General features: G+C 45.7%; 2 protein-coding genes across 3 annotated transcripts in view; both read left to right on the forward strand.

The window, feature by feature from the left end:
• The window catches only part of PSME3 (proteasome activator subunit 3), a 449122-nt gene that overhangs the window by 290696 nt on the left and 142814 nt on the right, over window positions 1-15612 (forward strand). The window lies entirely within an intron of this gene.
• The window catches only part of RND2 (Rho family GTPase 2), a 34065-nt gene continuing 20295 nt past the window's right edge, over window positions 1843-15612 (forward strand). For both annotated transcript variants that reach the window (XM_081345448.1, XM_081345449.1), the window contains exons 1-2: window positions 1843-2060; window positions 3163-3250. In XM_081345448.1, the coding sequence (XP_081201574.1) occupies window positions 1959-2060; window positions 3163-3250 (190 nt within the window). In that variant the 5' untranslated portion in view covers window positions 1843-1958. The remainder of the gene's footprint in view (window positions 2061-3162; window positions 3251-15612) is intronic.

A 15612-nucleotide genomic window follows, 5' to 3' on the forward strand; every position in this document is an offset into this window, starting at 1 on the left:
CTTTCTTTCCATAACATTTCAAAACTCTTGGGACATGAATCATTGTGGTCCCTCACGTGGCTAAGGAAGAAAATAGTCTCTGTTTTCACAAAAGAAAAAAAAGGCACAAAATGGCCTTTCTGTTTTGAGTACAGTACTGTATCCTCTTTGGAGGATCACATGAAGAGAGTAACATCTGTTATCTTCTAACAAATGTCCGCACCAAATCTAGAGCTGTAAAAGAGGAATGGGAGATAGATTTAAAAAAACCCCAAATGCATGATCTGTGTTGGTGTATTAATTTCTCATTGATGGAGGTTTCTGCCAAAGTAATTTGTGGGCTTTTAAGGAGTTAGAGGAGATTCTGCCACAACAATCTAATGGGTGGCTATCTCTTTGGAAATGAATAAGAAAAATTATTTTAAATCTTGTTAATGTTTAAGAGTAAGATTGGTGGACTAAAGACATCTCCAAGAAAGCAGAGCTGACAACCATGGCTAAGACCGAGTATCTATGTCCAAAATATGTTAATGAAGAAATGACAAATGTTGAACAAATTTTATCTGACAAGATAGAGGTGATAATGAAAGTGGATATGCAAATGATGGGCAAAATAACAACTTGAAAAAGGATGTCTCACCGGATGTACAAAAAACCTGTCAGATATTTTTAAAAAATCAAAAGGGAAATAGAAATTATAAACCAAGAAAGTGACCTGGATAATTTTTTATTATTGGATTACAAAAGAGGCTTGTTAAAGACCTGAAGAATTCAGTGCAATGAAATAAATGAAATCAAATCCAACAAAAATATTTGAGCTGAAGATTGACTGTTAAAAATAAAAGGAATACAAAGATAGTTTATTTGATCAAGATATATTGTTACTTTTGGTAATCCTTTATGGGTTTTCTGCTTACATCAGAACTGAAAAGAAGAACTTTATGATGGATTTGTTTGTAGATAAAAGATGGAGTGAATATTTGTATCTTTTAGAGGGGCAAGAAGAGTCACTAAATTTGTTTATACTTGTGATGAAGACTGGAAGTCACTTCTTTACATATTTCTTTTTTATTATAATCTTTCTTTTCTATTTCTTCTGTTTTCCTTTTTCTCATACCTTCTACTTTCTTTATCCTTAGTTTAAATTAGATTTTACTATTAAACATTTTTATGTAGTTATACATGTCATTATACTAATACTGTACCATGCTACACTACACTACATTTTTATCAAGAAATTTTTTTTGACTGTCCAATTCATTCCTGTAATATTTGACTCTTTTTAGATCTTTTTAAGTAGCTTTTTTAGCGTTAAAACAGTTTGCAGGAATAAAATGGGGGATGCAAAAATACAGAACGGGTGAAACGTAAAGAAAATAATTATTCTTCCTGCTCCGTCAAAAAAGTAAAAGTCCTGCAGTTCCTCCAAAAGACAGAATTATGACGGCATTTAAATTTAGTCCTTTTGTTTACCCCTTAGTACGTTCAGCAGGGTTAGTAAAGAAACCGGAAAAGTCCTCCTTCCAAATTATAAAATAATTTAAATGTAGTTCAAAACAGTATGAAAATCGTCATTATTTTTTCCGAGGTGAAAGTTACTTTTGAACTTTGCGAGCGACGCTTTTCAGCTGCCTGAACTCTCAGCGCAGATAGTCTGCGCGTTCCTTGAGCCTTTTCCTCCCTGCAAGTGAGAGAAGCAAAGAGCTCCCCCTGTCGACAGAGATGATGAACCTCTAGCTGCACCAGGACCGCGAGCAAGGGGGCCCGGGAGGGCGGAGTCGGGGGTGTGGCATAAGGAGCCGGAAAGCAGCGGCGGTAGCCGGGCGCTGGGATTGAGAAGGCAGGAGAACGAGAGATTGAGCGAGCGGCGAGCTGCGATGCTTCCTGGCCGGCCGGGCTAGCAGACAGCGCGTTGTGTACGGGAAGCTCGTCGCTCATTCACTCAACACATTCACTCAACAACGGGGACGCCGGCGGTCATGGAGAATCAGCTAGCGCGCTGCAAAATCGTGGTGGTTGGTGATAGCCAATGCGGCAAGACGGCGTTGCTGCATGTTTTCGCCAAGGACTCCTATCCTGAGGTAGAAGAGCCGGGCAAAGGGGAAGAGTGCAGGCGGCCCGGGATGGAGAAACTGCAGGGGAGCTTGAAGGAGAGCAAGGGGAGCGGACGGAGGGCCTTTCGAAAAGATGGGGCGGGAGGGCTTCGTTCAAAGGGACCACGCTGCGGAGGTCACATTGTGGACGGAGGAAGCGGATTCAGCGGGAAGTGAATGAGAGCGACTGGCTGGGTGTGCAGGTGGCGCGTGGAGAGTGCTCTTGGCGCGGGGCTGAGGTGGGCACGAACCCTTGGTCCCACCAGGAAGGTCCAGCGGTGGGGCTGAGCATACGTGAGCCCAATGATCGTGGACTACTTTGTGGAGGACTCGCAAGATGCAGGGTTACAGCTCATGCAGGGGGGAGAGATTGAAACCCGGTTTCAAAATAGACTGTGAGATTGGGGAGATAAGGCAAAAGAGATAATGGGTGAAGTATATCGACCCTCATGCAGGAGGGAAAGTAAAGCTTGGGTGGGATTTTGGGGAAAGGAAAGAGGTTCAAGGGCAATTTATGGTGGAGGCTGATGAAGGACAGGAATCAGATCTGCTTAAGGAAAATAAGGGAATTAAAATTTTGAAAATTAGGAAACTAGGGTTGGAAAGGGGTTATTCGATCATATAGCAATGTGTCCCATTCTGTGGATAATGCTGAAGACTGAAAAAAGAGCCTTGGTCTCTTCAGGAAGCTCTAAAAATCTAGTATCAGTTCCCAGCCCTTCTGGAGGACTGCCTGTAAGCAGTTGCTTTCATCCTGGGGTAGCTCATGAGTAAGCAAACTGCTGCCTCAGGTAGTTAGTTCTACATTACTGCTTCCATCAGCTTCATGTAGCAAAGGAGCCTTGAGAATATTAGTCCAGCACATCTGGAGGGCACAGTGGGTGTTGCTTACACCTACATTTAGTCCTCCCAGACAGGGCCTATTTTTGTCATATCAGGAATAGAGGGAAAGTGCCAGAAAGGCTGCTTTTGAGAGTAGTCTTAAGGAAGAGTGTGGACAATCTGATGGAAGTAAACTCTCATTTCTATGAGTCTTGTATCTGATGCTTGGTATGCATTCTGATCCCTCATTTCTGTCCATTCTCTGCAGAATTATGTCCCTACTGTATTTGAGAACTACACAGCCAGTTTTGAGATTGAGAAGCAGCGCATTGAGCTTAACATGTGGGATACTTCAGGTAAGTGAGGAGTTATCTTTGGAAAGGCTGGAGTTTAAACTCCAGCAGAAATAGCCATTAGAAGTTGCGGTCTTGGAAAATAGAGCCAAAGGAATTCTACCTGCTTGTATTCTTCCCTCCCTCCCTCCCTCCCTCCCTTTCTCTTTCTTTCTCTTTCCCTCCCCCTTCTCAGTATAGGTCCCTCATATCTTTTCCCCCCACCACAACAATGCTGTGAAGTAGACTGGGTAGAGAGAAGATGACTGCCTGTAGCTATGGGTAGACTTGAATCTGCGTCTCACAGTGCCAATCTCTATATTATACTTATTTTATTATTATTTCTTTCTGATTATTTAAATATATGCGTCCGTAGTTCTAATACAGGAAGTGGGAGTGAGGCATGATTCTGATGCATACATTACACCAAGCTTTATTTAATCATAGCTTGTTAAATAAATTGAAGTGGCTGGGTTTCCTTGGCATTTCCTTTCATTGGTCAAATCAACAAAACGAGATTAGGGCTTGATGAGAATCTGGGCAAGGACTCTTAACATTCCCTCCAGCAATAATATTGTTAAATAGATGATGACTATACTTGGAAACTATAAGTAAAACCCTTACTTCCTAGTTATTTGGTGAACAAGGCAGGTGCTTTGCATGTGTTACACTCTTCCCTTATAGTTATAAACAAGTTAGCAGTTCAACTTTGCAGACTTCTGACAAAGTTCTGCTTGTATGCAAGGGTATCTGCATTGCTAAAAAAATCAATGTGGCACTCACCATTCTGACTTTTCCTCCTCCCCACAAAACCAGGATTTGAAATATACATTTTCTACCAATGTTTGCTGATTCTCCTGGTTCTCAGTTTCACAAAGCTATTAGGAACCAGGTTTGGTAGTGGGGGGATTTGTTCATATGATTGTTTTCCCCCACACAAAGAGTAAAAGCTGCCATAGTAGCCCATCCCTATGTCTTTATGCCACTTTTTGCTAGCGTCATGATGATCAAGGTGATTGGAGAGAGGTTCAGAGTGAGGCCACACAAGAAGAAAGGAGAAAAGCTGCTTTGGATCCAGGAGCAGTCCTCACTCCTGGGAGAAAAGCCCAGTGCCATCTTCTCTTGTCTGCAGAAAGGAAAGGCTTTCTTTTGCTATTGTTTCAAAAGCTGCTCTCCTAAGGCTTTTCTTGGGCTCAGTCTGGCTGCTTTTTCAATGTTACCTTTTATTTTGAACACCTCCCTGCTAGCTTTCTGCATGACTCCTCATACATCAGGAAAACCTCTCCTGCTTTGGCTCAGGTTGCAAACAGTAAATGGGGTCCTGTGATCACGATGAGGTGTGGGATAAACATTGCTGGAGCAGGTTGGAGATAGGGGAAGGATAGTCTGACTGTTTGGGGCTCCCTTATTCCATCTTGGCTCTGCTTTGCATTGATTAACTTTACAGCCTCATAACTGGCACTGCCAGACCTTTCCCTTGGCAAAGATCTCTCAGTAGCTTTGTTGGCTTGTGTGAAGAGCTCTGTTGTATGTGATGCAGCTGTGGCAAAATTTCTTGTGGGTTCTTAGGAGGCTGTAGAAAACCTCTTCTGTCTAAGGAGTGAAAAGGATGTTTCTTCCTTTAGATGTGGACAGAGGAAGCAAGCAAACAATTCTTCTGCTGTGAGAGGCCAGAGCAGTACACAAAATGATAACAATGCTGCAGCATCTCCTAATGAACAGAAATGCAAGCATTCTGCAAGGCTGAGAAACATTCAAGGCTAACAACGCAGCTCTGCTACTGAACTACAGCTTCAGTTTTGGCAGCCTGATGGAGTAAAAACAGCCATCAGACTGCTTAGTAATGATAGTGGATACAGCTAGACGTGCCAGAGATTTGTGGAGGGTGGATCTGATGCATTTATTATCCAGAAAAGCTGACCATAGAAAGCTATGCCTAGTAATAAGAGCTGGTTACCAGATGTTGCAGACAAGAAGTAGGATTGAATCTGGCTGGCATAAAAAGCTGCTTGGTCTCCCGCAAAGGGCTTGGCTGGTCCTACGGGATTGGCAACCTGGACACTGAAGTCCATGTAATCAAATGTCTATTTCTGTCACCAAGTGTTTTTGAATTGAGCCTCCGTTTCAGAGACGGTTTGTCATCAGCCCAGTAGGATCTGCTAAAAACAGAAGCAATGTGAAAGTACCCCAGTCCTGCCTAGAATTTTAAGATGGATGGATCATCAGTTCTGGTCAAGCAAGGCATTCTTAAATTTGTTGGAGAAAATGGAAAAGTTCTGTACTGTTTCTCCTGCCTTTTTGAAAATCCTTTTGCAATAATTGACCAGATACACTTCTGAGTTCAGAAACTACTGAGACCATCCTATAGAGGTTCCTGCTGCTACTGGCTACTCAGTCTTTCCAAACTTGGTGCGCTCCTGATATGTTGGACGCAATTTCCAGGATGAAAATGATTATCCAGTACTTCAGCATTACTAAGAAATCCACTGTTGGGATTTGTACTAGCTATTCCAATTCTTTATTGTTTTAAAAGGACTTTGAATACATAATTGTTTTCAAAGTGGAAAAAAATATAACAATAAATTCAGTATAATTTAGAGCCAGTTTTAAAGTTGTCTATACAAGTTATGTTTTCCAGAAATGCTCTACATTTTCATTTCTAAATGAAATATGTTGGATCTACCTTAAACTACAATTTAATTTTTTTTAAATCTATCACTCCAATTAATGGTGGAACTGACAACTTCTCTTAGTTGCCAAGGGAAAAATCAAAAGAAATCTGGTAGCACACATTCCAGCTAACAAATTTATTAAGAGCCATTCACTTTCATGAGCCACTCACTTCATTAGATGCATGGGTTAACTTGACCAATGTATGATTTAAATTATGGGGAGGTGGTATGATGATATTTATAAGGTGTTTGTAATCTGTCTCACAGGTAATGCATACCATATCTGTATAACCAACCTGTTCCTCTACCCTGCATCATCCCAATCCCCCATGAGATCACTGATCAAATGGCTAATCAGTCAAATCCACTAGTATCTGATCAAATGAGCTTCAGGTCATGAAAGTTAACGCCTCTTAATAAAATGAGCTAGCCAGAAAAAGTGCTATCAGACTTCTCCTGATTTTTGGCTGCCATTGACTAACATGGGTCTCCTACAGTAGTAAGAGAATGGCTTTCTGTCCGTATTCAATTGCTTACATAGTATTTAATTTCTTCCTGATAATTGCAGTCAGTTATCTCTTCACTTGTTTATTTTATTTTTTATTTTAATTCCATTTATATCCCGCCCTTCTCCGAAGACTCAGGGCGGCTTACAAGCTTAGCAATAGGATGAAGAGCAAGGCCTTATTTCACAGTTGGAATAGGATGAAGAGCAAGGCCTTATTTCACAGTTGGAACTCTTCTTCTATAAAAAGTGTGCATATTGTGGTGAAGAAGTCTGAATGACTCTGAGCTTCCCTGACAACCTATGGCCCTGGCCTGTAGCTTTTGTGTGACTATATTATAGGCTGAACTGGAAAGTGATGACACTTACTAATTTCCTCCAGCTTCTTGTAGCTTTTAAGCTTCGAGTCCGGCACTTTAGTGAAGCATATCCTCATTTTTCTTTCCTCACAAATCCCAGTTCTGTTAGATGAATTTTCACCAACTTAATGCTTTTCCAGAAGTGTTGGTCCTTCAGACATATTGGGCCGCAACACTCCTAACCCACAGTCTGTGGAACATGTTCTTTCCCCTACAGCCTCTCCTCTACGAGGAATAGCAAGGTGCACTGCTGTTGGTTTTCTAGCAGTGGTTTCATAGCTATGGTAAGCTTAAATTGTGGGGCAACAAGGCATTTCATAATGGCTATCAACTTCATTGAATGTTGCTGCAAAGATTTGTCATATCCAAATGTCCTCCTTACATCACTTTTGCACTCCCTCTAGCCTCTCTGTCTCCAGCTATGTTTTCTGAGTCTGCAGGCTGGTCAGATTAGATTTTATCTGCTGCACATGTGAGGATCAAGTTGGCTCTCTATTTCTTGTTTATGATCACGACCATCCAAGAGCCATTTAATCTCTAATAACTTTTAGATTCTTATACAGTTCTATGACTGAGAGTCTGTCCTGCTGCATATGTACTAACAGTGAATATAAAATTATGCTTTGGCCTAAGGAGCTACTTAAATATTTAGTGCCCTTAATCTGAAAGTTTTACATCTTGAAATAAGCTTTGCCCACTCAGCAGGCAGACAGACAGACACACACACACACATGAGAGGGGGGGAGGGAGAGAGCCCCCCAGGAAACGGATCTTGCAACTTGCTCTAGTATTATCTCCAGATGAATGCATTGGTTTAGCACAAATCACTTTCAAGTACAATAAAAGTCACATATGAATGCAGGTCTCTGGATGGTGTAATTGGGATGCTAGGCGTTTTGTTTATATGCACTCTTGATTGCAGTTCTACTTTTTCATAGGCAAGCTGCTTTGGAAATATTTGGAAAACATGAGGAGATATATTTCTCTTGGCCTCTATCTGCCCTTGAGAGTTGGTTGATTCTTGAGGGCTGAAGTGTTGAGCAACATCCATAGTTTACTTTAACAAATTAGTATTGATTCACCTTGCCTCCTATTGTGCTTTCTCATATTTGCTCTATGCATTACAAATTAGAGTTTGGAGGTCATAATAATTATATCCCATATCGCGTCCTTTAAATTCTGCTGAAAGGCTACAGACTTTAATACATTTTTTGTTTTGAGCTGGGATTATAGTGCCATTCATCTTACCTCATGAAATATTCTCTCAAATTGAGTGTGGCTTATTAGAATAGGGCTTTTCAACCTTTTCACCGATGGTACCACTTTCAGAATATGGCAATATTCAAGTACCACTAGTCGCCTAGCAAGGGGTCAAAAACTTGATGAGCCCCCTCCCAAAAAAACAACAGAACCTCCTTTAATATCCTCTCTTCTCTCTCCCTCAGCAGGACCCAAGCAACACCTCGCGCAGCTCCAGCTGAATCTCTGCCTGAAGACTGCGTACCGCCAATCAGCTGGAGCTGCATGCACTGATCCTGGGCTCTCTGCAGGACCCAGGCAGGCAATGCCTCACGTAGCTCCAGCTGAATCTCTGCCTGAAGACTGCGTGAGGCTCCTTGCCACCTCTAATCAGCTGGAGCTGCGCATGCTGATCTGGGCTCTCAGCAGGACCCAGGAAATGTGTTGCACAGCTCCAGCTGAATCTCCACCCGAAGACTGCGTGAGGCTGCCTGCCACCCCCAATCAGCTGGAGCTGCGCGTTTTGATCCTGGGCTCTCAGTAAGACCCAGGCAACATGCAGTTCCAGCTGACTTTCCACAATCTTGTGCAGTGCTGCTGCCGCTTCAGCTCATCCACTTTTACACTTCTTTTTTTACACTTTTTTATTGTGCTGTTCAACCCATCGTACGTGTACCACTTGCCAGGTGCCAACATACCACTAGTGGTACGCGTACCACCAGTTGAAAACTCCTGGCTTAGAAAACATTCATGATAACATAGAATATGAAAATGGTTCTTGCTAGTGCATGTTTCAATTTCTAATCTGATTTTAAAACAAAAATGAAAGTATGGTATGATATGGTAAGTCTCTGATCCTTTTGGATGTGGAATTTTGAGAATATATTGTAAATTCTCTGGCAAAAAGCTGATGGGCGAATCTGATTATTCACAAAATGATAGAATCTACCAATTCTATCTGCTATTCCCTCTCCAGCTCCTGAATCTGCTGCTGCCTATTAGTCCTGCTTTCTTTTGCCCTTTTCTGGGTAGGGCAAAATCTATTACTGTGCTATAGCACTCATTGTTTTGATTTCCTAAGAATTTTGGTGCTCAGAGTTATCCTTGGAAATAAAGATAATGTTGCTAGTTGGTACTCTGCTTTACAGATTGCTAGCTTCCTATTTCTAAAAAGTAAGAGATTTTTTTTCTCTCCAAAAAATACACTTTCAAAAGAAGGGTGGTCAGCACAGGAGGCCTTAAGACAGAGGAAACCACTCCCCAGTGCCATGTTGGGGATCCCAGTACCACAGGTAATACCATTTAGCAGTCTCCCACGGAGGTTATTTTTTATGTTGACTTCCATGTTTTCTTCAGAATCCAAAACTCTTGGTTCCATATCACTTATTGTTATGAGGAGCATTAGGAGTTTAGATGTATTGCATAAAATATGTCCTTTACCCCAAGGTCAGTGCTGGTGAATTTCAGAAAACTGTATTCTGATCATAGGGTAATGTGATTACAAATTATTCAACATTTTTTCGGGATTCAGTTTATAGTAGAGGATCACCATAAGAAATAAGAGCAGACATCAGATTAATTTACATTGAAAATATAAATGGGGCCGTAAACAGTAGTCCTGACAGAAGCTGAGAAGTGGTTTGCATGGGAGTCAAAAATAAATTGATTCTTACCTCTACATCTTGACTGCAGAGGGAAGATTGTATCTTGTACTTTTGCATATATTGTACAACCTATGAGACTTGATGCCTCACAATAATCAGATTCACATATTGTGCTAAGGCAGTGTTTCTTAACTTTAGCAACTTTAAGTGTCTGGACTTCAACTCTCAAGATTCCTAAGCCAGCATAATGTATAAAGTTTATTATGTGGTCTAAATGTAGTATATACATGAAGCTGATGAATAATTTATATTAGAGCACTAAATCATTTGATGAAGCTTGGTTTTTTGTTGTTCCTGTGGCTCAGTGTAATGAACAAGGAAGCTTGTGGTTTCATTGTTTATTCCTATCTTGTATAAGAAAGTTAGGTATCTAACAAGAAATTTTCCATTAAGGAATGATTTTGTCCATACACAAGATTCTCTGACTCATTCAGTAAATCATGGTTAAAACAAATCATGGTTTAGAACATAGAAAGCAAGTTTCTTCAGTCTGGGGTCACAGACTGAAGGAACAGAGTGGAAAGGGCAATGATACGATGTGGTCAAAGTATACCTATGAATAGGATGATCAGGATTTTTCAAAAAAATTTTGATTCCTTGAGGGGAGGAGAGAAAGAAGGCAGTGTTAAGTTTCATAACAAATTTACAAAATGTAATTACATGTATCTTTGCTCATTTTAAACTGTTTCCAACTAACATAATGGAGAATAATGCCAGCATATTTTGGTGATGTAAAAATAAGAGCTTTGGGGGTTATGTATGAATGCATGCATGTGTGCATGTACTATTACCCTCATTTTCATAATTTTTAATTGGGCATCCCCATGGCAACAATTTTTGAACCAAGGTACCTCAAGTGGGCTTACTTGCAGATTGTGTTCCAAATCTGGGACCCATGACTTCAGTGGAGTTGAAATTTGGCAAATTTTATAAAGCAGTTTATAATACAAAATGTCATAAAACATTTCCTGTGCAGATGTTTGACTGCTAAAAACAGTTCAGCGTGTGCTATCTGCAAGGCAGATCTCTGAATACATCCCAACGTTTCTAGTGAAGAGTATTGCACATTGGAAGCTCTGCCATTGTTGAAGGCATTGAGGAACCTGGTAAGAAAAAATCTCTGAAACGATGGCCCAAGTCGTGATGTATGTGTGTTCGTATGCCTGAGTAAAAAAAATCAGCTGATATATGCAGACCATGCGCATGTTTTGTACCATGATGTATGAACTCAACCAATATAAAACAAACTAAAACATAGCTTCTACCCCAAGGAACGTGCACAAATCTGACAGCCAGATAAATTGGGAACAGGAAAGGCAGAGACTTAGAGGTGAGAAGATACAGTGGGACTTTGTTTCCAGTAAGGTTAGGTTGGGAACAATAGTTTAAGCAAAAGATATAACAGAAATGAATTTTCAAGGTTTTGCATGCTGGGAGTTACAAGGACAAACTAGATACAAATTAAATAGATAGTTTTTATCTTTCTATGTCTTTTTAAACTAAATACATTGGGTTTTTTTTGTCCACATAATTTGTACGGGTGGGTGTTTCTACTAGCAGCTACTAGGTAGGTGTTCAGAGAATTGGTATACTGGAAATGTTCTTTTAAAATCTTTCTGATGAAAATTATTTCATTATTATTATTAGCCCTGGAAGGGATTAGTGGTGGTGATGGTGGGAGTAAAGAATAACATTTCCTGTGCAGTGGAATGATTTTGACTTCTGCGCCTCTTTTTTAGAAAGGGGGAAAAACAGGCATATTAAATGTTAGATCAGGCCTTGTAAGTCCTAATTTGGCCTAGAGAGCTCTGAACTGCTGGGGGTGGCTGTCTTTGACTCAGAGGATAAAGAAAGAAAGTAAATGCTGTCTTTTATTTGAAGCATTTGGTATATGATTATGCAAACTTTCCAGTACTGTGGAATTTATCCTTTGGCATGAATTGATAATGCTATTTTCTCTCAGGATTTTTTTCAACCACTTTAGGGGAGCACAGAGGGAAAAATGAAATGATATTTGCATCTTTTCTCAGGCTAATAGTTCTTTGCATTTTATTTGCAGAGTTGGGATGGTTACAGTTGCCATATTGCAGTATCAAATCACTGTGCCTGACCAATCTATCTTCATTTGTATTTGAAACACAGCAGACTGCTGACTGGATAGGATATTTTTTTTAAAAAAATGCTAGACATTGTTTTTCTTTGTGCCCTTCAGAGATTTGTGAAAAATTCTAGGTGGGGGGGGGGAGAAATAGATTTCTGCCCTCCCTCTATTTTTTTTCTTTCTAGAGAATGTATATGGCTGCTGAAATTGTTTGGATAAGTTCCATATTGTATGCTACAAACCCAAGGGGATATGAGAGCAGAGGGGAATAATGCTGTTTTCTCAAAAGGAACAGTGATTCTTAAAATGATTTCGTTGGGATCTAGCCAAGAAAGGGAATATCTTAAAAGAAAGTAAATGTTCCAATGCTATTTTTCAGGCAGAAATTTAAGTGCAGCACTTAGTTTGAGGGAAGGAGTCAGTGAAGTATGACTAGAAGAGAGTTATCTAGAGGTGTAGAATATTATTTACCGTATATACTTGAGTATAAGCCGACTCGAGTATAAGCCGAGACCCCCAATTTCACCCCCCAAAACTGGAAAAAGTTATTGACTCGAGTATAAGCCGATCCGCCGTTCTGCAAGCCTGAATACACAGGAATACCCTGTGTGGCCGCGGCTCGTCGGCAGGTCTCCGTTCCTCCTGCCGACCTTTGGGGAGGTTTGGGCGCCTCCCCAAACCTCCCCAAACGTCGGCAGGTCTCCGTTCCTCCTGCCGACCTTTGGGGAGGTTTGGGCGCCTCCCCAAACCTCCCCAAACCTCGGCAGGTCTCCGTTCCTCCTGCCGACCTTTGGGGAGGTTTGGGCGCCTCCCCAAACCTCCCCAAACCTCGGCAAGTCTCCGTTCCTCCTGCCGACCTTTGGGGAGGTTTGGGCGCCTCCCCAAACCTCGGCAGGTCTCCGTTCCTCCGCGCAGACCTGCCGACCTTTGGGGAGGTTTGGGCGCCTCCCCAAACGTCCCCAAACCTCGGCAGGTCTCCGTTCCTGTTTGGGGAGGTTTGGGCGCCTCCCCAAACCTCGGCAGGTCTCCGTTCCTCCGCGCAGACCTGCCGACGTTTGGGGAGGTTTGGGGAGGCGCCCAAACCTCCCCAAAGGTCGGCAGGAAGAACGGAGACCTGCCGAGGTTTGGGGAGGCGCCCAAACCTCCCCAAAGGTCGGCAGGTCTGCGCGGAGGAACGGAGACCTGCCGAGGTTTGGGGACGTTTGGGGAGGCGCCCAAACCTCCCCAAACAGGAACGGAGACCTGCCGAGGTTTGGGGACGTTTGGGGAGGCGCCCAAACCTCCCCAAAGGTCGGCAGGTCTGCGCGGAGGAACGGAGACCTGCCGAGGTTTGGGGAGGTTTGGGGAGGCGCCCAAACCTCCCCAAACAGGAACGGAGACCTGCCGAGGTTTGGGGACGTTTGGGGAGGCGCCCAAACCTCCCCAAAGGTCGGCAGGTCTGCGCGGAGGAACGGAGACCTGCCGAGGTTTGGGGAGGTTTGGGGAGGCGCCCAAACCTCCCCAAACAGGAACGGAGACCTGCCGAGGTTTGGGGACGTTTGGGGAGGCGCCCAAACCTCCCCAAAGGTCGGCAGGTCTGCGCGGAGGAACGGAGACCTGCCGAGGTTTGGGGAGGTTTGGGGAGGCGCCCAAACCTCCCCAAAGGTCGGCAGGTCTGCGCGGAGGAACGGAGACCTGCCGAGGTTTGGGGAGGTTTGGGGAGGCGCCCAAACCTCCCCAAACAGGAACGGAGACCTGCCGAGGTTTGGGGACGTTTGGGGAGGCGCCCAAACCTCCCCAAAGGTCGGCAGGTCTGCGCGGAGGAACGGAGACCTGCCGAGGTTTGGGGAGGTTTGGGGAGGCGCCCAAACCTCCCCAAACAGGAACGGAGACCTGCCGAGGTTTGGGGACGTTTGGGGAGGCGCCCAAACCTCCCCAAAGGTCGGCAGGTCTGCGCGGAGGAACGGAGACCTGCCGAGGTTTGGGGAGGTTTGGGGAGGCGCCCAAACCTCCCCAAACAGGAACGGAGACCTGCCGAGGTTTGGGGACGTTTGGGGAGGCGCCCAAACCTCCCCAAAGGTCGGCAGGTCTGCGCGGAGGAACGGAGACCTGCCGAGGTTTGGGGAGGTTTGGGGAGGCACCCAAACCTCCCCAAAGGTCGGCAGGTCTGCGCGGAGGAACGGAGACCTGCCGAGGTTTGGGGAGGTTTGGGGAGGCGCCCAAACCTCCCCAAACAGGAACGGAGACCTGCCGAGGTTTGGGGACGTTTGGGGAGGCGCCCAAACCTCCCCAAAGGTCGGCAGGTCTGCGCGGAGGAACGGAGACCTGCCGAGGTTTGGGGAGGTTTGGGGAGGCGCCCAAACCTCCCCAAACAGGAACGGAGACCTGCCGAGGTTTGGGGACGTTTGGGGAGGCGCCCAAACCTCCCCAAAGGTCGGCAGGTCTGCGCGGAGGAACGGAGACCTGCCGAGGTTTGGGGAGGTTTGGGGAGGCGCCCAAACCTCCCCAAACAGGAACGGAGACCTGCCGAGGTTTGGGGACGTTTGGGGAGGCGCCCAAACCTCCCCAAAGGTCGGCAGGTCTGCGCGGAGGAACGGAGACCTGCCGAGGTTTGGGGAGGTTTGGGGAGGCGCCCAAACCTCCCCAAACAGGAACGGAGACCTGCCGAGGTTTGGGGACGTTTGGGGAGGCGCCCAAACCTCCCCAAAGGTCGGCAGGTCTGCGCGGAGGAACGGAGACCTGCCGAGGTTTGGGGAGGCGCCCAAACCTCCCCAAACAGGAACGGAGACCTGCCGAGGTTTGGGGAGGCGCCCAAACCTCCCCAAAGGTCGGCAGGTCTGCGCGGAGGAACGGAGACCTGCCGAGGTTTGGGGAGGTTTGGGGAGGCGCCCAAACCTCCCCAAACAGGAACGGAGACCTGCCGAGGTTTGGGGACGTTTGGGGAGGCGCCCAAACCTCCCCAAAGGTCGGCAGGTCTGCGCGGAGGAACGGAGACCTGCCGAGGTTTGGGGAGGTTTGGGGAGGCGCCCAAACCTCCCCAAACAGGAACGGAGACCTGCCGAGGTTTGGGGAGGCGCCCAAACCTCCCCAAAGGTCGGCAGGAGGAACGGAGACCTGCCGAGGTTTGGGGAGGCGCCCAAACCTCCCCAAAGGTCGGCAGGAGGAACGGAGACCTGGGGAGGTTTGGGGAGGCGCCCAAACCTCCCCAAAGGTCGGCAGGAGGAACGGAGACCTGCCGAGGTTTGGGGAGGCGCCCAAACCTCCCCAAAGGTCGGCAGGAGGAACGGAGACCTGCCGAGGTTTGGGGAGGCGCCCAAACCTCCCCAAAGGTCGGCAGGAGGAACGGAGACCTGCCGAGGTTTGGGGAGGCGCCCAAACCTCCCCAAAGGTCGGCAGGTCTGCGCGGAGGAACGGAGACCTGCCGAGGTTTGGGGAGGTTTGGGGAGGCGCCCAAACCTCCCCAAACAGGAACGGAGACCTGCCGAGGTTTGGGGACGTTTGGGGAGGCGCCCAAACCTCCCCAAAGGTCGGCAGGTCTGCGCGGAGGAACGGAGACCTGCCGAGGTTTGGGGAGGTTTGGGGAGGCGCCCAAACCTCCCCAAACAGGAACGGAGACCTGCCGAGGTTTGGGGACGTTTGGGGAGGCGCCCAAACCTCCCCAAAGGTCGGCAGGTCTGCGCGGAGGAACGGAGACCTGCCGAGGTTTGGGGAGGTTTGGGGAGGCGCCCAAACCTCCCCAAACAGGAACGGAGACCTGCCGAGGTTTGGGGACGTTTGGGGAGGCGCCCAAACCTCCCCAAAGGTCGGCAGGTCTGCGCGGAGGAACGGAGACCTGCCGAGGTTTGGGGAGGCGCCCAAACCTCCCCA

This window comes from Vipera berus (genome assembly GCF_964194415.1).
Source record: "Vipera berus genome assembly, chromosome: Z".
Classification (NCBI taxonomy): domain Eukaryota; kingdom Metazoa; phylum Chordata; class Lepidosauria; order Squamata; family Viperidae; genus Vipera; species Vipera berus.